This window comes from Coregonus lavaretus, assembly GCF_964263955.1.
Source record: "Coregonus lavaretus genome assembly, chromosome: 9".
Taxonomy (NCBI): Eukaryota; Metazoa; Chordata; class Actinopteri; order Salmoniformes; family Salmonidae; genus Coregonus; species Coregonus lavaretus.
The window spans coordinates 15,937,199-15,959,371 of record NC_139996.1 but is presented as its reverse complement, the minus strand read 5'-3'; the positions used below and the strand labels follow the sequence as shown (position 1 = coordinate 15,959,371).

General features: G+C 44.6%; 1 protein-coding gene across 1 annotated transcript; it reads right to left on the bottom strand.

The window, feature by feature from the left end:
* Positions 1-309: 309 nt before the first annotated feature.
* Positions 310-20,451, bottom strand: LOC311135244 (dual specificity tyrosine-phosphorylation-regulated kinase 4-like). The gene is made up of 13 exons (XM_084169183.1): positions 20,329-20,451; positions 17,537-17,611; positions 15,598-15,750; positions 15,018-15,332; positions 8,361-8,497; positions 7,653-7,793; positions 5,786-5,924; positions 5,512-5,593; positions 4,816-4,988; positions 4,621-4,681; positions 1,368-1,497; positions 957-1,138; positions 310-857 (listed from the first exon to the last, which is right to left on the bottom strand). Exons 1-13 carry the CDS (start codon positions 20,350-20,352, stop codon positions 592-594), a joined length of 1,878 nt encoding a protein of 625 aa, XP_084025309.1. The 5' UTR covers positions 20,353-20,451; the 3' UTR covers positions 310-591.
* Between the last annotated feature and the right edge of the window lie 1,722 nt (positions 20,452-22,173).

Genomic DNA, 22,173 nt, shown 5'->3' with positions numbered 1-22,173 from the left:
CCTAAAATATAAATAATATATTTTAAGAAGTCAACATACAGAAAAGATGATAAAGGCCATTGAAGGCCGAAACGTTAATCTTTTAAACTTAAATAAAACAATAAATGTTTAATGGTGAGCGAGCGTTGCGCCTTTTCCTTTTCAAAGAAGTCAATGTACAACAGGTAACACTAGCTGGGGTTGAGGATTGTGATCTGGGACACAAAAGATGCACATAAGAAAAGCATAATGCTGTCGTGCCAGGTTATTCCTGAATTGTAACCTCAACTGATCCTGTCTCTGTCTCTGAGCCTCCTTTAAACAGTAAACTAACCATCAACAATAACCCTTGTTTGAGTCGGGATTGGTAGCTTGCCAAACTATCAAACTTTGCTCTTCTCCATGACACGTAGACAGTGCATTCAGTGGGAGGCTCAGAACAGCTAAGGTAACTCTATAGAATGTATAGAATGAATCTCATAGACCACAGGAATGTCACAAAACAGGAGGTCCCCTATACATGACAACAGTATGCATTATCTTCTGTGTCTCGTTGATGATGTTAAAGTTCATAATGCCTAGTGGTGCCCTCCTGCCCCCTCCCTTGTGCTGCTACATGATAGGGGGCAGACACTGGGACAACTCCTGATCTCCGTCAGTGCCCACATCTAGCTGAGGCTTGATGATGATGTCCACGGGCCTCTCCTCACTCGCCTCCTGATTGTTGTCCCTGTTGACCTTGGCCACACCCTCACACAACTCCACCTCTGCAGAAGCTCCAATGGGATGCAGTCGCTCGGTGGTCACCATCTTGCCCCCTGCCTTGGTGGAGAGGTCTCTTTTCAGCTTGTCATTGCTATCGGACCCAATCTTCTCAGCTGCAAAGTACAGAATGATGTGGTTTAATCCATAAATTGTTCTGACACATTGTGAAGATTGATTTTAGAGAAAAAATAAAGTGAGAGGCCTGGTCTTACCTGTCCTGTTAGCGAATACTTTGCGGTACGTGGCCTCGTAGTTATTTTCTGTGCTGCTCACGCTTTCACTGGGCTTCCTCATCATGGGACGTGTTTTGGGCCGGGGCTTGTTGAGACGAGCCTCCTGGATCCACTCATGTTGCATCGCTTCGTCTGGTGTCATACGCTTGGTTGGATCCCACCTAGATATCACAGAAATATATACTGAGTGTGTGTGGAGAAGATGAAGCAAGCTAATAATAATAATAATAATTTGGGGGGGTGCTTATATTTGCCCTGTTCCACACAAGTGTAACAGGTCACTACCAGAAATCTCATGACAACAGTAACTCTGCTTTTCATGACCCTGAAAGCATAGAGTAATAATCTTGTGCTGGATTCTAGATTTCTAGTGTGTCAGTGTTGTAGTACGTGAGGCAGTGTTGAAGGAAGTCCAGGAACAGAGGATCGTTGGTCTTCAAAATACTGGCCAGGTCTTTGGAGTTGGGTCGCCTCTTCCGCCCTTTGCTGTTTGTGATGTTTCTGGGGTTTCCTTTGGAGTCTGCAACAAGTCATCAAACACACTAGTTAGAGACTTACCAAACCTCATGGTTCAAACACAACCCAGAGATTCATCTGATTAATTCAGGCCCTAATCCTTTCTTAAGATGTTTTGTTGCTGCAATTGTATACATCTATACCGTATACACTACCGTTCAAAAGTTTGGGGTCACTTAGAAATGTCCTTGTTTTCGAAAGAAAAGCAATTTTTTTATATCTACATAGGCGTACAGAGGTCCATTATCTTGAGACTAGTTGAGTATCTGGAGCATCAACAATTGTGGGTTCGATTACAGGCTCAAAATGGCCAGAAACAAATAACTTTCTTCTGAAACTCGTCAGTCTATTCTTGTTCTGAGAAATGAAGGCTATTCCATGCGAGAAACTGAAGATCTCGTACAACGCTGTGTACTACTCCCTTCACAGAACAGCGCTCTAACCAGAATAGAAAGAGGAGTGGGAGGCCCCGGTGCACAACTGAGCAAGAGGACAAATACATTAGAGTGTCTAGTTTGAGAAACAGACGCCTCACAGGTCCTCAACTGGCATCTTCATTAAATACAGTGGGGGAAAAAAGTATTTAGTCAGCCACCAATTGTGCAAGTTCTCCCACTTAAAAAGATGAGAGAGGCCTGTAATTTTCATCATAGGTACACGTCAACTATGACAGACAAATTGAGAAAAGAAAATCCAGAAAATCACATTGTAGGATTTTTTATGAATTTATTTGCAAATTATGGTGGAAAATAAGTATTTGGTCACCTACAAACAAGCAAGATTTCTGGCTCTCACAGACCTGTAACTTCTTCTTTAAGAGGCTCCTCTGTCCTCCACTCGTTACCTGTATTAATGGCACCTGTTTGAACTTGTTATCAGTATAAAAGACACCTGTCCACAACCTCAAACAGTCACACTCCAAACTCCACTATGGCCAAGACCAAAGAGCTGTCAAAGGACACCAGAAACAAAATTGTAGACCTGCACCAGGCTGGGAAGACTGAATCTGCAATAGGTAAGCAGCTTGGTTTGAAGAAATCAACTGTGGGAGCAATTATTAGGAAATGGAAGACATACAAGACCACTGATAATCTCCCTCGATCTGGGGCTCCACGCAAGATCTCACCCCGTGGGGTCAAAATGATCACAAGAACGGTGAGCAAAAATCCCAGAACCACACGGGGGGACCTAGTGAATGACCTGCAGAGAGCTGGGACCAAAGTAACAAAGCCTACCATCAGTAACACACTACGCCGCCAGGGACTCAAATCCTGCAGTGCTAGACGTGTCCCCCTGCTTAAGCCAGTACATGTCCAGGCCCGTCTGAAGTTTGCTAGAGTGCATCCAGAAGAGGATTGGGAGAATGTCATATGGTCAGATGAAACAAAATATAACTTTTTGGTAAAAACTCAACTCGTCGTGTTTGGAGGACAAAGAATGCTGAGTTGCATCCAAAGAACACCATACCTACTGTGAAGCTTGGGAGTGAAAACATCATACTTTGGGGCTGTTTTTCTGCAAAGGGGCCAGGACGACTGATCCGTGTAAAGGAAAGAATGAATGGGGCCATGTATCGTGAGATTTTGAGTGAAAACCTCCTTCCATCAGCAAGGGCATTGAAGATGAAACGTGGCTGGGTCTTTCAGCATGACAATGATCCCAAACACACCGCCCGGGCAACGAAGGAGTGGCTTCGTAAGAAGCATTTCAAGGTCCTGGAGTCTCCAGATCTCAACCCCATAGAAAATCTTTGGAGGGAGTTGAAAGTCCGTGTTGCCCAGCGACAGCCCCAAAACATCACTGCTCTAGAGGAGATCTGCATGGAGGAATGGACCAAAATACCAGCAACAGTGTGTGAAAACCTTGTGAAGACTTACAGAAAACGTTTGACCTGTGTCATTGCCAACAAAGGGTATATAACAAAGTATTGAGAAACTTTTGTTATTGACCAAATACTTATTTTCCACCATAATTTGCAAATAAATTAATAAAAAATCCTACAATGTGATTTTCTGGATTTTTTTCTTCTCATTTTGTCTGTCATAGTTGACGTGTACCTATGATGAAAATTACAGGCCTCTCTCATCTTTTTAAGTGGGAGAACTTGCACAATTGGTGGCTGACTAAATACTTTTTTTCCCCACTGTAGTTCCCGCATAACACCCGTTTCAATGTCAACAGTGAAGAGTCGACTCCGGGATGCTGACCTTCTATGCAGAGTTGCAAAGAAAAAGCCATATCTCAGACTGGCCAATAAAAATAAAATATTAAAATGGGCAAAAGAACACAGACACTGGACAGAGGAAGTTTGGGGAAAAGTGTTATGGACAGACGAATCAAAGTTTGAAGTGTTTGGATCACAAAGAAGAACATTTGTGAGACGCAGACCAAATGAAAAGATGCTGGAGGAGTGCTTGATGCCATCTGTCAAGCATGGTGGAGGCAATGTGATGGTCTGGGGGTGCTTTGGTGGTGGTAAAGTGGGATATTTGTACAGGGTAAAAGGGATCTTGAAGAAGGAAGGCTATCACTCCATTTTGCAACGCCATGCCATACCCTGTGGACGCCATGCCAATTTCCTCCTACAACAGGACAATCACCCAAAGCACAGCTCCAAAGTATGCAATAACTATTTAGGGAAGAAGCAGTCAGCTGGTATTCGGTCTATAATGGAGTGGCCAGCACAGTCACCGGATCTCAACCCTATTGAGCTGTTGTGGGAGCAGCTTGACCGTATGGTACGTAAGAAGTGCCCATCAAGCCAATCCAACTTGTGGGAGGTGCTTCAGGAAGCATGAGGTGAAATCTCTTCAGATTACCTCAACAAATTGACAACTAGAATGCCAAAGGTCTGCAAGGCTGTAATTGCTGCAAATGGAGGATTCTTTGACGAAAGCAAAGTTTGAAGGACACAATTATTATTTCAATTAAAAATCATTATTTCTAACCTTGTCAATGACTACATTTCCTATTCATTTTGCTATATTTCCTATTCAAACTCATTTCATGTATGTTTTCATGGAAAACAAGGATATTTCTAAGTGACCCCAAACTTTGAACGGTAGTGTATATATCTGAAGTAAAGAAACAACACATTCTTACTGTACAAATCATAGAAAGTTATTACCGAAAAACAACCTTCTCCTGGATGCTGTCTGCACAAAATCATTAGGAGGCATTCCAAGTACCTAAGAAATAAAAGAACAGAATGTTCTTGAATGGTGATGGATAAATGGATTCCTAAAAACATCCAACATCAGATACTCCAATTGGCTAGCGCTGTGGTCTGAGGCTGTATGTCTGCAGGTGGTTGGTTCTGTACCTCCATGATGCACGCAATCTGCTCCACCTCACTCTCCCCAGGAAATAGGGGGAAGCCGGTGTAGAGCTCAGCCATGATGCAGCCCAGACTCCACATGTCGATGGCCATGCTGTAGGGGTGGCCCAGGATAACCTCTGGGGAGCGGTAGAAACGACTCTGGATGTAGGTGTAGACTACAAGCGCAGACAAGGAGAAAGAGAGAGTAGAAAGAGGGAGAGAGAGAGGAAGAGAGAGGGAGAGAGAGAGAGAGAGAGAGAGGGAGAGAGAGGGAGAGAAAGGGAGAGAGAGAGAGAGGGAGAGAGAGGGACAGAGAGGGACAGAGAGAGGGAGAGAGAGAGAGGGAGAGAGGGAGAGAGAGCGGGAGAGAGAGAGAGGGAGAGGGAGAGAGAGAGGGAGAGAGAGGGAGAGAGAGAGCGGGAGAGAGAGAGAGAGGGAGAGAGAGGGAGAGAGAGGGAGAGAGAGGGAGAGAGAGAGCGGGAGAGAGAGAGAGAGGGAGAGAGAGAGAGAGGGACAGAGAGAGGGAGAGAGAGGGAGAGAGAGAGAGGGAGAGAGAGAGGGAGAGAGGGAGAGAGGGAGAGAGGGAGAGAGAGGGAGAAAGAGGGAGGGAGCGGAGTTAATGTTAACATTCTGAGTGCTGTGGCTTTGGAGATTTTAATATCAGACTTTTAATTAGGTATTTAATCAGGTGAGTCACACCTCTCTGCTGCTCATAACAGCTGGACCCAAAGTCAACCACCTTGATATTTCCTTGTCCTTTCTGAGACAGAAGTATGTTCTCCTTTTGTGAAAAAAGAGAAACAATGTCAATTCGACATTTTCCAAGATACCAATCAAAGTGCAACCAACTTATTTCCTCTGCAGTGCACTGGTACTGTGCATTAGCATGTCTGACTCCTCAGCTGGGTATTATTTGTGTTGTTACTGTTCCATATAGAGCCTTTACAACATATGGGGATTTGTGGAACCTTACCGGTTTGAGGTCACAGTGGATGATCTTCTCCTTATGCAGCATCTGCAGGCACTTGAGCAGGGAGTGGGTGAAACGACGGATCAGGGCCAGACTGAAGCCCTGGAAGTTGTTCTTCTTGATCAGCTCATACAAGTTGACTCTATAAGAAGACAGAAAGACAATAATTTAGAGAACTGGTCAAATGATAAAATGTCTGTCACTATTCCCAGTCTTTCTCTGCTTTTTTTCCCCCACCACTGCATGGAGGGTTTGGCCTCAAATGTAATAGTTTATTAGTCCTCTAGAGGCCAGCACTATACTGCTTTTAAAAAAATCATGGTATAGCTCAGTCAAATCTAGCAAGACCATGCAATTTAGTAATAAGATATAAAAAACGAAGTGAACACCATTATATTGCATGCTAAATCAGATTACTTAACAGTCTTGAATGTCTTAACATTAAGAAGAGAGACTCTCTGAGAGTTATTCTTTGTATTTCTCAATACATCTGGGAAGTACAAACTTCTCTGGCTGGTGTAACCAGAGACTTCACACCGCGAGCAGGCAGAGGAAAGAGATAGAGCTCTAACCAAGCCATTAACTAAGGGATTGGGTGACGGTAATGTTAGACAGGGCAAGGTGGCAGTCCAAGACGTCTACTAAAGGTCAGCAAGCCTGGTATAGAAGATGATCTTGTCTCAGAGGGAACCTAAAGCTAGTTGAGGCAGATTGTTCTAGGTAGGACGCTCACTTTGCTCAAGTAGTGTAGCATTTTAAGTGACTAGTGATAAGCAAGCTGTGTATGTAATAGGGGAGTTCAGGGCTTAAGTCCTGTTGCTGTACCTCAGGAGAGGTGCCTAACCTTGAATACCTTTGATTAACACATGAATTACTCAGGGTTCCATTTATCTTCTACCGGGACTATTTTGTTTGTGTGTGTGTGTGTGCATGTTTGTATGTTTGTGCGTGTGATTGCTTTAATCATCATTTCAGGTGTCTTATAATAGTGTTATACATACAGAGCTTCAAGTTCCTTGGTGTCCACATCACCAACGAACTATCATGGTCCAAACACACCAAGACAGTCGTGAAGAGGGCACGACAAAGCCTATTCCCCCTCAGGAGACTGAAAAGATTTGGCATGGGTCCTCAGATCCTCAAAAAATTCTACAGCTGCACCATCGAGAGCATCCTGACTGGTTGCATCACCGCCTGGTATGGCAACTGCTTGGCCTCCGACCGCAAGGCACTACAGAGGGTAGTGCGTACGGCCCAGTACATCACTGGGGCCAAGCTTCCTGCCATCCAGGACCTCTATACCAGGCGGTGTCAGAGGAAAGCCCTCAAAATTGTCAAAGACTCCAGCCACCCTAGTCATAGACTGTTCTCTCTGCTACCGCACGGCAAGCATTACCGGAGTGCCAAGTCTAGGTCTAAAAGACTTCTCAACAGCTTCTACCCCCAAGCCATAAGACTCCTGAACAGCTAATCATGGCTACCCAGACTATTTGCACTGCCCCCCCACCCAATCCTTTTATGCTGCTGCTACTCTGTTAATTATTTATGCATAGTCACTTTAACTCTGCCCACATGTACATATTACTTCAACTACCTCAACTAGCCGGTGCCCCCGCACATTGACTCTGCACCGGCACCCCCCTGTATATATAGCCTCCCTACTGTTATTTTATTTTACTTCTGCTCTTTTTTTCTCAACACTTTTTTTGTTGTTGTTTATTTTTTTAATTTTTTGTTAAAAATAAATGCACTGTTGGTTAAGGGCTGTAAGTAAGCATTTCACTGTAATGTCTGCACCTGTTGTATTCGGCGCATGTGGCCAATAACATTTGTTTTGATTTGATTTGATTTGACAACACACTACACTCACCCTAGCAGCTCGAAGGAGATGCAGAGATGGTTGCGGAAGTAGAAATATTCTTTCATATGGATGACATTGTGGCAGTTTTCCCTGTCTTTCCTCCTCACAGCATCCAGGATCTTCAGTTCCACTAGGGCCTGGTGGTGAAACCTACAGTCCAATGTAAGAGTTAGTTAGAGTCAGTCACGGCTCCATTCTGGATTTAACCATTCAAAATAAAAAAACGTGACTGATTTTGATTGACAAGCTTTAGTTTTGCAGTGACCATGGAACATCTCCTAGCTAATATTTTTAAATTCCAGTTTTAATTTCCTTTGATGTGAAAAATTATGACAGCTGCAAAGAAGGGAGAATCTCCTCTCCCAGGAGAAACAGGATCTTTGAGAGGGCTTAGTTCAAGACAAGGTCCCAGTGGCGAGACCAAGACAGCCCTAAGGCGGTAAGCGCCCATTTTGTTTTCTGCATTATTGAAGGGCAGTAAGAACTGATGGCATCTGCATCAATCAAAGTCAAAGAGGAGGAGGCGGAGTTCCATTGACACACAGACTGCATTGGATCACCTGAGAGAGGACAGGTAAAGCAATACCGAGGTAACTCCTTTGGATAACTGACCTGACGTCACCTGACGGTACTGACCTCACACAAGAAGGTCTGTTTCAGAGTCTTTGAGCACTGGATGCGTATTCAAGTGCATGTAGCAAAATGTTTTGTTTGTACCTTTTCTTATTGCGAATGACCTTGATGGCGACCAGCTCGTGGGTCTTGTGGTCCAGACATTTCAGGACCTGTCCAAAGGATCCTTTCCCAATCACCTCCAGCACCTCGAAGCGGAAGCCAATGTGGTCGTGCAGAACCTGGATACGGAACAGACAGAACATTCAATAGGATATTTTTGTGTACTGTGTGTATGGTATGTTGGACAATAATTTTAAATACAAGAGCCTCACTGCATGTACTTAACTGGTAGCTCATGATACAATGACATCCTTCCTGATGTTTTTTTATAATGACTACATACAGTGAGGGAAAAAAGTATTTGATCCCCTGCTGATTTTGTACGTTTGCCCACTGACAAAGAAATGATCAGTCTATAATTTTAATGGTAGGTTTATTTGAACAGTGAGAGACAGAATAACAACAACAATTTTCATGAGATAAATAAGTATTTGACCCCTCTACAAAACATGACTTAGTACTTGGTGGCAAAACCCTTGTTGGCAATCACAGAGGTCAGACGTTTCTTGTAGTTGGCCACCAGGTTTGGGATTTGGGATTTTGTCCCACTCCTCTTTGCAGATCTTCTTCGAGTCATTAAGGTTTCGAGGCTGACGTTTGGCAACTTGAACCTTCAGCTCCCTCCACAGATTTTCTATGGGATTAAGGTCTGGAGACTGGCTAGGCCACTCCAGGACCTTAATGTGCCTCTTCTTGAGCCACTCCTTTGTTGCCTTGGCCGTGTGTTTTGGGTCATTGTTATGCTAGAATACCAATCCACGACCCATTTTCAATGCCCTGGCTGAGGGAAGGAGGTTCTCACCCAAGATTTGACGATACATGGCCCGTCCACCGTCCACCTTAGCAGAAAAACACCCCCAAAGCATAATGTTTTCACCTCCATGTTTGACGGTGGGGAAGGTGTTCTTGGGGTCATAGGCAGCATTCCTCCTCCTCCAAACACGGTGAGTTGAGTTGATGCCAAAGAGCTCCATTTTGGTCTCATCTGACCACAACACTTTCACCCAGTTCTCCTCTGAATCATTCAGATGTTCATTGGCAAACTTCAGATGGGCATGTATATGTGCTTTCTTGAGCAGGGGGACCTTGTGGGCGCTGCAGGATTTCAGTCCTTCACGGCGTAGTGTGTTACCAATTGTTTTCTTGGTGACTATGGTCCCAGCTGCCTTGAGATCATTGACAAGATCCTCCCGTGTAGTTCTGGGCTGATTCCTCACCGTTTTCATGATCATTGCAACTCATGATCAGAGCTACTTCTCCAGGAAACAAATGTTGGGAGTGACTGAAAGAACTAGAGAGAAGCGGCAGCCTATAGTAGAAGAAGGGATGTCTGAAATGACAATGAGTGACACGGGTAAAGCACAGGTGCCTAGATAAGGTTTCATATGTTACACCTCAATTATGTACGTCTGTAAACAATAGCTGGAACGACCGAGCGAACAGACGCGAACTGGCTGAGTCAATTCAGTGGCTAGCTTTGCACTTGGCTAGCTAACAGTAGCTGCTAGGGGTAAGTCATAACCTACATTTGTGTTTTGTTTTTTACATATTGATAGCCCGAGTCGTTCAAGGAATTCGGAACATGGGTGACTAGTTAACGTTAGTTTGGCTCTCTCTGTGTGTTCGTGCCGTGAAAGGAGGGGTTCTTCTTTGTCTGAAAGCAATGGCTAGCTAGTTTGCTAACTATTCTAGCTAACTAACTGGATGAATAAGTTGACGACGGACTCGCTCAAGCTGTCGGGACTAACCCACAACGTTAGACACGGACACGAACGATCTGCTTGCCTGTTGATACACTGGTGGTTTGTTGTGGCCGAGTATTGGCGCTAAACTGTGTTGTTGGAGTCCGGCATGCTAGCTGGCTGTGGCGTCTTATGACTAAGTGCCCGGACGATTTTCACGGAATAATACTGCACCTAGTTAGCTAGCTGAATAAACTAAGTTAGTCTATTCCTAGAAAACATTGAACCGCTGTAGTTTACAACAATTATAGTTTCTGAGGTGGAAGTTGGGAGAGTTATATTTGGGAGTTGTGGTGAGGGAGGCCCCGCTCTCTCCTTTCCCAGATGTTTAGTTCATTTCATTCCGATCTCCTCTGCATTATTGTAGCCATCTGCTGCAGCCTGTCAACTATGCCTCTGCCTATCCCTGTTCTCTCCTCTCCGCACAGGCTACACAAACGCCTCACACCGCATGGCTGCTGCCTCTCTAACCTGGTGGTCCCTGCACGCACCACCCACGTGGAGTTCCAGGTCTCAGGCAGCCTCTGGAACTGCCGTTCTGCTGCCAACAAGGCAGAGTTCATCTCAGCCTATGCTACCCTCCAGTCCCTCGACTTCTTGGCGCTGACGGAAACATGGATTACCACTGAAAACACTGCTACTCCTACTGCTCTCTCCTCGTCTGACCATGTGTTCTCGCATACCCCGAGAGCATCTGGTCAGCGGGGTGGTGGCACAGAAATCCTCATCTCTCCCAAGTGGACATTCTCAATTTTTCCCCTGACCCATCTGTCTATCTCCTCATTTGAATTCCATGCTGTCACAGTCACTAGCCCATTTAAGCTGAATATCCTTGTCATCTATCGCCCTCCAGGTTACCTTGGAGAGTTCATCAATGAGCTTGACGCCTTGATAAGTTCCTTTCCTGAGGATGGCTCACCCCTCACAGTTCTGGGGGATTTCAACCTCCCTACGTCTACATTTGACTCATTTCTCTCTGCCTCCTTCTTTCCACTCCTCTCCTCTTTTGACCTCACCCTCTCACCGTCCCCCCCTACTCACAAGGCAGGCAATACGCTTGACCTCATCTTTACTAGATGCTGTTCTTCTACTAATCTCACTGCAACTCCCCTCCATGTCTCCGACCACTACTTTGTATCCTTTTCTCTCTCGCTCTCCTCCAACACTACTCACTCTGCCCCTGCACAGATGGTAATGCGCCGTCGCAACCTTCGCTCTCTCTCTCCCGCTACTCTCTCCTCTTCCATCCTATCATCTCTTCCCTCTGCTCAATCCTTCTCCCTCCAATCTCCTGATTCTGCCTCCTCAACCCTCCTCTCCTCCCTTTCTGCATCCTTTGACTCTCTATGTCCCCTATCCTCCCGGCCGGCTCGGTCCTCCCCTCCAGCTCCGTGGCTTGATGACTCATTGCGAGCTCACAGAACAGAGCTCCGGGCAGCTGAGCGGAAATGGAAGAAAACTAGACTCCCTGCGGACCTGGCATCTTTTCACTCCCTCCTCTCTACATTTTCTTAATCTGTTTCTGCTGCTAAGGCCACTTTCTACCACTCTAAATTCCAAGCATCTGCCTCTAACCCTAGGAAGCTCTTTGCCACATTCTCCTCCCCGCTGAATCCCCCCCCCCCCCCCCTCCTCCCTCTCTGTGGATGACTTCGTCAACCATTTTGAAAAGAAGGTTGACGACATCCGATCCTCGTTTGTTAAGTCAAATGACACTGTTAGTCCTGCTCACACTGCCCTACCCTATGCTTTGACTTCTTTCTCCCCTCTCTCTCCAGATAAAATCTTGCGACTTGTGACGGCAGGCTGCCCAACAACCTGCCCGCTTGACCCTATCCCCTCCTCTCTTCTCCAGACCATCTCCGGTGACCTTCTCCCTTACCTCACCTCGCTGATCAACTCATCCTTGACCGCTGGCTATGTCCCTTCCGTCTTCAAGAGAGCGAGAGTTGCATCCCTTCTCAAAAAACCAACACTCGATCCCTCTGATGTCAACAACTACAGACCAGTATCCCTTCTTTCTTTTCTCTCCAAAATTATTGAGCGTGCCGTCTTTAGCCAACTCTCTTGCTATCTCTCTCAGAATGACCTTCTTGATCCAAACCAGTCAGGTTTCAAGACTGGTCATTCAACTGAGACTGCTCTTCTCTGTGTCACGGAGGCTCTCCGCACTGCTAAAGCTAACTCTCTCTCCTCTGCTCTTGTCCTTCTAGACCTGTCTGCTGCCTTTGATACTGTGAACCATCAGATCCTCCTCTCCACCCTCTCCGAGCTGGGCATCTCCGGCGCGGCTCACTCTTGGATTGCGTCCTACCTGACCGGTCGCTCCTACCAAGTGGCGTGGCGAGAAGCTGTCTCCGCACCACGTGCTCTCACCACTGGTGTCCCCCAGGGCTCAGTTCTAGGCCCTCTCCTATTCTCCCTATACACCAAGTCACAACCAGGTGGCGAATCGCATCTCTGCATGTCTGGCAGACATATCAGTATGGATGACGGATCACCACCTCAAGCTGAACCTTGGCAAGACGGAGCTGCTCTTCCTCCCGGGGAAGGACTGCCTGTTCCATGATCTCGCCATCACGGTTGACAACTCCGTTGTGTCCTCCTCCCAGAGTGCGAAGAGCCTTGGCGTGACCCTGGACAACACCCTGTCGTTCTCCGCTAACATCAAGGCGGTGACCCGATCCTGTAGGTTCATGCTCTACAACATTCGGAGAGTACGACCCTACCTTACACAGGAAGCGGCACAGGTCCTAATCCAGGCACTTGTCATCTCCCGTCTGGATTACTGCAACTCGCTGTTGGCTGGGCTCCCTGCCTGTGCCATTAAACCCCTACAACTCATCCAGAATGCCGCAGCCCGTCTGGTGTTCAACCTTCCCAAGTTCTCTCACGTCACCCCGCTCCTCCGCACACTCCACTGGCTTCCAGTTGAAGCTCGCATCTGCTACAAGACCATGGTGCTTGCCTACGGAGCTGTGAGGGGAACGGCACCTCCGTACCTTCAGGCTCTGATCAGTCCCTACACCCAAACGAGGGCATTGCGTTCATCTACCTCTGGCCTGCTGGCTCCCCTACCTCTGTGGAAGCATAGTTCCCGCTCAGCCCAGTCAAAACTGTTCGCTGCTCTGGCACCCCAATGGTGGAACAAGCTCCCTCACGACACCAGGACAGCGGAGTCACTCACCACCTTCAGGAGACATTTGAAACCCCACCTCTTTAAGGAATACCTGGGATAGGATAAAGTAATCCTTCTACCCCCCCCTTACCCCAACCCAACCCAAACCCCAACCCCCCAAAAAAAAAATTATATAAAAAAAAATATATATATAGATAAAAAAACTATAAAATACATAAAGAAAAAAAATATTAAAAAAAACATTGTATAGTGGTGATCCCACTGGCTATAAGGTGAATGCACCTATTTGTAAGTCGCTCTGGATAAGAGCGTCTGCTAAATGACGTAAATGTAAAATGTAACTCCACGAGGTGAGATCTTGCATGGAGCCCCAGGCCGAGGGAGATTGACAGTTATTTTGTGTTTCTTCCATTCCATTTGTGAATAATCGCACCAACTGTTGTCACCTTCTCACCAAGCTGCTTGGCGATGGTCTTGTAGCCCATTCCAGCCTTGTGTAGGTCTACAATCTTGTCCCTGACATCCTTGGAGAGCTCTTTGGTCTTGGCCATGGTGGAGAGTTTGGAATCTGATTGATTGATTGCTTCTGTGGACAGGTGTCTTTTATACAGGTAACAAGATGAGATTAGGAGCACTCCCTTTAAGAGTGTGCTCCTAATCTCAGCTCGTTACCTGTATAAAAGACACCTGGGAGCCAGAAATCTTTCTGATTGAGAGGGGGTCAAATACTTATTTCCCTAATTAAAATGCAAATCAATTTATAACATTTGTGACATGCGTTTTTCTGGATTCTTTTGTTGTTATTCTGTCTCTCACTGTTCAAATAAACCTACCATTAAAATTATAGAAAATTATCATTTGTTTGTCAGTGGGCAAACGTACAAAATCAGCAGGTGATCAAATACTTTTTTCCCTCACTGTAAGGCACATTTGCCCTACTTCCAGTGCCAAACACTAGTTCATTGACATTTACATTTTAGTCATTTAGCAGATGCTCTTATCCAGAGTGACTTACAGTTAGTGCATTCATCTTAAGATCGCTAGGTGAGACAGTATATCACAGTCGTAGCAAGTACATTTTCCCTCAATAAAGTAGTTATCAGCAAAGTCAGTGCTAGTAGGAAAAGTTAGTTAGTTAAAAAGTTAATTAAAACCAGGTAAAGTTAGTTAAAAAGTTAGTTAAAGTTAGTTAGTTAAAAGGTAGTTAAAAAGTTAGTTAAAGTTAGTTAGTTAAAAGTTAGGTGAAGTTAGTTAGTTACAAGTTAGTTAAAGTTAGGTCAAGTTAGTTAGTTAAAAGTTAGTTAAAGTTAGGAAAAGTTAGTTAGTTAAAAGTTAGTTCATAATAATACTGCTCCTGTGTTGTTTCATTTGGTTATTTAGCTGAGCATCTGTCATGACTTGACTAGTTCTGTGTGACCTAGAGGTTACCATGAATGGGGGCATAGGGCCATGAGTCTAAATAATGTTCACAGTCAGTCTCCCTGTGACAGCACATTCATACAGAATGGAATAAGACACTAACTGCCTGTGGATAGTCAGTTAGGCTCACATGGCAGTTTGGCTAGCGTGCATGGGACTTCTGTTCTTGTGCCTTAGCATAATTTCACTGCAGTTTATTGTGAAGTTGAGAGAGAGGTCAGTTTGATGGTCTGACTGGTTATATCACAGCAAACAAACAAACAAATCCTCTTACACCTTAACCCAAGGAACCACAAGAATAATGACACATTTCTATTCAAATCATTGATGTAACTGTACCTTGTTGTAGCTGCCGTGCTCGTCGTCGTAGCCTGCATTCTGAGGAATTCCGTGAGAGGCCTCGATCTTCTTAGTCTCCAGACCCAGGAACCAGATCTCTGAGTAGTCCATGATCTCCTCCTGCTCAAACTCTGTCAGACGCCCCTGGAAGTGCCTCAGTGCCTCTGTGGGAGACATGGGCAGCCTCAGTCCCTCATAAAGCTTTGTCTCCTCCAGCTTGTTGCTGAGACCCTTGGTGGTGATAGAGTCAGCCAGGTTCTCCACTGAGGAGCCGAACCATGTGGAGAACTGGGAGGAGGGCTTTGGTCTCTCATCCTGCCAATCACAAAAGGGATCAAGAGGTCAGTTGATCTGTCCTCTCAACACTTAGGCTCTGTCACTAAGCGTAACCCTGATGAAACGGCTCTCACTTCCTTTTACATTACTGGGATATTGCATGTCAGCTGAGCGGTTTCACTTGAAGATGTATAAACTATCAAGGACTTACTATCATGTGCATTTACAATAGACAACTAGAGTCAAGTGAACTACTTTTGGACGCCAACAGTATAGTGTGACACAGTGTGAAATGTAGCCTCACCTGGTGTGTCTGGTAGCTGTTCTGCAGCTCCTTGTTGGCGATGTGGGGCAGGATGCTATCGGACTGCTGGTGGTGGAGTTTGGCATTGCTGACAACCACCTGTATAACCGGGGGCTCCAGCTGGGGCAAGGTCCCTATGCCCGAGTTCAACTTCTACAAGAGAGAGAGAAGGGTTCAAATAAAAAAAGGATTTTTAAAATATGCAGATGAAAACATTAAAAGTGTAATAACATATTGTATCGTCATAACTAGTCTCGCTTGCCAGACTCATGGTGCTCTAACCCCAGTTGTGTCAGAGTTACAGCGGCTGTTGGAAGAGACTATGTGATCACATATTTTACGGACAAGATGGGAAAAAGGAGGGAGAGGGGGAATTGGAGGGAGAAATAAAGGGAGGTAGAGAGTGCTACATCCGTTCTAATTGTGGTGGCGAGGGTAACCAGGACCCCCAGGGTTGAGGGTGGAATTACTCAGCAGGGTGAGAGTGAGGCCGGGACAAAAGCCTGGAGACTGAGCCCTGACAGTCTGTCAGTGCTAGCTGCTGCTGAGGGGGACCTGAACTGGAGCAGGCCTTTCTCTAGCTGCCATCCTGCTTGCAGTAGGAGCACGTTTACATATGTCACTGGCTGCCTTGCAGGCATAGCTAAACTAATGATGGGGGAAAGGAGACCTCTTACCTAGGCTACGACAGGGATCATGAGTTTATTAAGAATTTTTAAAAAATTGTACATGCCAGTAACAGATTTAATGACTTCCTACATGGCAATGGCAATGTATCTGCCTATATAACTAACATGTAAATACAAAGGTATTATTAGGGCCAGTTATTGTAAAGTGGAACCAGTAGCTCTTTATCCGTTTGCTTTGGTTACAGCAAGCACAGCAGCCCAAAACACCAACCCAGTCTATACATAGCGGTGATATTTAATCACACGTGCACAGGCTGCTGCAGTAGCTTCCAACTTGGTTATGACGCATAGAGACACAGGCTAAATATAGTTCCAAGCACCTGCTACAACAAGCAAATGGTAAATACAGTATCATGCCTGCACACAACTGGAGTCAGGGCAGGCTGACTAGGTAATGAAAAGAGAACCATGGTGCTCTCCCAGAAGCTTGGCTGGAGCGTAAAACCTGCAAATTCAGACAAACAAAGGGGTGTAATGGGTTCGCACTCAAAAAGATGTCACATAAAGCTTACTTCATTATTCAATGTTTTAATTTTTTTACTACACAGACGTTTACTACACAGACGTTTACTACACAGACGTTTACTACACAGACGTTTACTACACAGACGTTTACTACACTGACGTTTACTACACAGACGTTTCGAGTTTACAGCCTTCTTCAGTGTGTAGGTACAATTTTATTTAATTCAAAACAGCATTTGTAAAGACCAACAGATGAGCAGCAGGCTGATTAGGTACACTCTTAGAAAAAAAGGTGCTATCTAGAACCTAAAAGGGTTCTTCGGGTGTCCCCTTTGAATAACCCTTTTTGGTTCCAGGTAAAACCCTTTTGCGTTCCATGTAGAATCCTTTCCACAGAATCCGTTCTACATGGAACCCAAAATAGTTCTACCAGGAACCAAAAAAGGTTATCCTCTTGGGACAGCCAAAGAACCCTTTTGGAACCCTTTTTCTAAGAGTGTAGGCTACTATACTGTGTTCTTAAACACATCCTGGTCTATTGACAGTGAGGACTGCTTTAAGTTCATCACTGTAAATGGAAGGCCAAAGTTATCCCCTGGAATTGTCATTCACTAACAACATTAAACATTTACTCCCAATAGCATGAGTTAGCTAGGGTAGTGAGTTTTGGTGGAGTGAAGGGGGAGGGCACTGCATAGACAGAAAGATACAGGATTGAAAAAGAGTGGGTCTGTAGGGGCTCAAATGTTCTACAGGTCAGGGGTCACCAGTGAGTAAAGGCTCACCTGTGAATAGGGTCGGTTGGTTGCCTGTTGGGTCTGGAGTCTGTGTGAGTGGGGGAAGGCCTCTGGTCTAGAAGACTGTGGAGGAAAGGAATATGGGAGACTTCACTTAACATTACATTTACACACAGAACTTCTCTACACCTCCCGAGTGGCGCAACGTTCTAAGGCACTGCATCTCAGTGCTTGAGGCGTCACTACAGACCCCCTGGTTCGATTCCAGGCTGTATCACAACCGGCCGTGATTGGGAGTCCCATAGGGCGACGCACAATTGGCCCAGTGTCGTCCAGGTTTGGCCGTTGTAGGCCGTCATTGTAAATAAGAATTTGTTCTTAGCTGACTTGCCTAGTTAAATAATGGTAAAATTAAAAAATTAAAATAAACACCTGCATAGATTACGTTTTGTTAAATAGATTAAATATGACTCATAACAAGTGATTGAGGTCTGAATCTGAATTATGAACCACATATTTTTAGTAACCGAAACTGATGAACTTCAAAGTATCTCTGTGAATGAGGAGAATAAATAGCCTGATTGTTGCTGGTGGGTGTTTCAAGCCCAGCACAGTGGTGGGTCTCACAGATAGATACAGCCTGTGGGCAGTGAAGTAGGATTACTACCATGCAAGCAAAGATGATGCACACTCTCCAAAATTAGAGTATCTTATGCAATTAACTACCACAGTAACAATGGTCTCGTTATCCTCAGTCTTTCCACAAGCTGCATTTCTTTACTGGAGCATAGGCTTGTTAACCTCTGATGTTCTATGAAGAGTGTAAGGCTGTGGTGATGATGGTGTTGATGGAGAGAGCAGAGGGCTGTTTTAGCCTGGCACCAGAGAGATCCTTCACTTCATTTCACAAAGCCCAATTCAGTCTGATGCAGGGCTATATGGGGTCATATGAGCCGCTGAGATTATATTATCTCTGGTGCCACTGTGGCAGAATAGCCAGACTTACACATGCCTTACTCAGAGGGGAGTGTGTCAACTAACACAGTGTGTTGAATGAGAGACACCATATGGGTGGACTGAAACATCCAGCCCAGATGAGCACAGGTAAAACTCAGAGAGACAGAGACGGTTAGGCAATGGCTGGCTGGTTAGCAGAGCAGATTGAGAATGGACTTGACCTAAATAACACAATTGGATTAAAAGATCATGAGTTCACTAAATAGACATCTCTTTCATCCATATGCTCCATATTCTTTATGAAATGGCCAATTGCATCTTACTGACCCATATGGGTTCCTTGGCGAGAATATGACTGTATTTGATTCCCATTCATACCCAGGGCAATGTATAAAAAGATATGGCATGGTATTGTATTAGAAGACTTAGAGGAGTAGAACACCAGTGCCCACCTAGGATTGCCTTCACCATTGGCTATGTTTGGAATCTGCAGGATTCACGTGTAACACAACCTTGGCTGCCCCCTGGGAGGATTGTGAGAGTGAGGGTTGTACTGCGATGTGTGCCACTGTGGTAGGGCACTAAACTAAACAGGTACTGTACGTCTGCTTACTGTAAGCAGATACAATCCCACAAAACCGCTCATCCGTTTGAAATGGGCACTCAGCCGACAGCAGACAGGTATTCAAACCAGCGACCTTTCAGTTACTGGCCCAAAGCTCTTAAACGCTTGGCTAGCTGCCACCCATTCTAAGCATGCAATACTTGTCTGAGGTCACTTGTAGTGTTATATGTGTTACCCTGTATTTCCACTTGGGTTGTGGTCACGAGAGGGAGGTGTGCTGGGGATGGGGTCATCCCCTGACCTGTCAACAGGGTCTGGGTGGGTCAGTAGAGCAATGATGCCCAGAGCAACAAAGAAGCTGCCAATAGTTGCAGTGCACATCTCACTGGATACTGGAAAGAGCTTTTGGATTTTTTACATCATGCAGGTCCTTGAAAGGGACCACAGTATTCCTAATATGTATTTTCTGAGACTCACATGAAACCAGTTACAGAAAACATGAGGAAAGTAAAGCTTCAACGCCAATGGTAATGAATGTATTGCAAATATTGAATTGGCAGTGAATGGAAACAACAACTGTCTGAGTTGATAAGCATCAAAAACAGATTAAGTTTTAGTAGCTATACAGAAATGTACACATTTTTGCTCATGAAAAGGAGAGCATCAATCCCACCAAGAAAAGCTGATTGAGAGTCTCAAATTATTACTTGATTCAGAGAAAATACACTGACTGATTTATAGATGGCTGCTGATCAATGTGACAATGATGTTGCAAATAATAAATGACAGATGTCAACAAGGCTAATATTCTTTGTAAAAAGTGGATGAAAGAGTTGCTGTTTTCCTATCCTTGGTCATGTGTGATACTGTTTATGGTAAAGCTATAGAGCTTCTGTCAACACCATGAATCTAACCATGTGTAGACTAAAATAGCCATGGATCATGTTTATCTTGAATACCTTCTCGGATAATCATGAGAACCCATAAGCAAACTACTAAATGGGTCATAATATTTAGCCCCTACTACTGTTTACTTTATAACACATATCATAATATTCTGTATATGAAATCAGTGGGTAAGTGGAAAAGAAAAGTGAATCTCCACACAATTTCAACTACAAAATGAATGTTCTTTCAGACTTCAGTGACATAAAAATACATAATTTTCTGATGTTCAAGCAAACGATAAAATAAAAGACAAGAGAAGAGAGAAAAAATAAATGCTGTAAAAACTGCATTGTCAACATCTGTAGCCTAAAGATTGAAATAAATAACGGATTCATGGATATATATACTCAAAATTGATTATTGACCTCACCTTGTTATTAATTTCGGGAAACATGCCGCTTTGAATGTAGCTTACGAGTGAAAGTAACTACAGTAAACTCCAGGTAAATGCAAGTCGCGAGCACATCTTCAAAAGTCCAGACGGCTTGTCACGTTCAGATTCTCTTAAAATTCAGCAGCCCAAGTCAAACCGAGGAGCGATTGTCTCTTGAATCAACACAAACTGATCGGGTCCTGAAACTCAAACTGCAACCGTCATATTTCTAAACATAGGGTCAGTATTGCTGTCGTCAGCAGGAGATTAGAGAAAGAAGCAAGCTGTAAACTGTTAGTCTTTTCGCCTTGACGCGCGAGTCTTTGAAGAGGCCACCTGTTTAGGTTTCTGCAGCTGACAGCTGGGTCTCCCCGATATATATGTTTTTTTTTCCGCTTAGGCTGCGTATCGTCACGTACATTGGACTAACACTCCTAAAATCCAGTAGTGCCCGGTGAGTGTGCGCCATTGCGCGCACAGTAGCCAATAGCCTACTGCAGAGGCTGCATCCCTGTGGATAGCCTACACAGACAGTCGCTGTAGGCTACTGAGCTTCTCACATTGCAGTGTTCAGAGATGCTGCTGTCTCTCAAATTTTTCTCACCTCCCAATTTACCATACACAGACCCTTTCACACATTGCTACAACATTTATTGGGTCGGACTATTGCAATAAAAACTCTGTACTGAGGCATAAACACAGTTGACCCGAGATGGGGCAGACACTCTTTTTGTAAACACTGAATCATACATTAACCCCCATGAAGCTTTGTCCCCTTCAACCCTCACATGTGTTAAAGGTTTGATGAAATTGTAGGTTTGCACTGACAGACACAAACAACAGTAAATTATTATATATATATATATATATATATAATAATCAGTATGAGTTGTCCTATGCTGGAAATGAACTGCAATGGAGGCGTATTATGTACCAGCACATAAAGGCTTGTAGGTGCACAATCAAATCACCCCATCTCTAATGCTGACCCTAGAAACAGCATGTTTCATTGGCGTAATGGGAGACAACAAAACCCGGCGTCCTTCACACCCAAACATCAATGATGTAAGTGTAAGATGTTTTTCCATTGTGACATGGGGCCAAGACTGAGTGACTAATCACAGACGGGGTGAGGCAGGTCAAAACCAAATCCATCCCCTTACACAATGAGGAAAGCTGCAGATGAATATGATTGTAGATGTTATACAACACAAGGGCTCTCCAGTAATCAGACAGGGCTAAGAGGATGATCTGTCCCTGCTGGAGAGTGCTCCGACCTTCAGCACAATGGGCTCAGTGATGTCGTAGGTCTACTACTCAGTCCCCTGTACCCTTAGTCAGACCTGTTGGAACCGGGCAGCTCTCAAGTCCCTCCTGATTTAAAACTTCCAGAGCCATCGTGCTCGGCATACCCAGGCTTAATTTACAGTGGAGAACATTTAATTGAGCCAAGGATGATCAATTCTGGTCCTAAACAATAAGGTTTAAGTGGAGAGTGAGGGACTTAAAATAATGCAAATTGATCAGGGGTTAATTTGGGATGTTGTCGTTGGTGGTTGCTTTTCCAGTATCCTTTTTTTTTTTACATGTACATCTATTATCACATTGACTATGCAACGGTACCCCCCTGTATATATAGCCTCCCTACTGTCACTTTATTCTATTGTATATATAGCCTCCCTACTGTCACTTTATTTTTACTTCTGCTCTTTTTTTCTCAACACTTTTTTTGTTGTTGTTTTATTCTTACTTTTTTTGTTTAAAATAAATGCACTGTTGGTTAAGGGCTGTAAGTAAGCATTTCACTGTAATGTCTGCACCTGTTGTATTCGGCGCATGTGA

Bases quoted from the DNA above. Each gene is read 5' to 3' on its own strand.
- LOC311135244 (XM_084169183.1), bottom strand. From the start codon at position 20,352: ATGTTTCCCGAAATTAATAACAAG. The intron at 15,333-15,597 runs GTGAGGCTACAT...TGTGATTGGCAG, and splicing joins ACAGCTACCAGACACACCAG to GATGAGAGACCAAAGCCCTC. The intron at 1,498-4,620 runs GTAATAACTTTC...GACTTGTTGCAG, and splicing joins CAGGAGAAGGTTGTTTTTCG to ACTCCAAAGGAAACCCCAGA.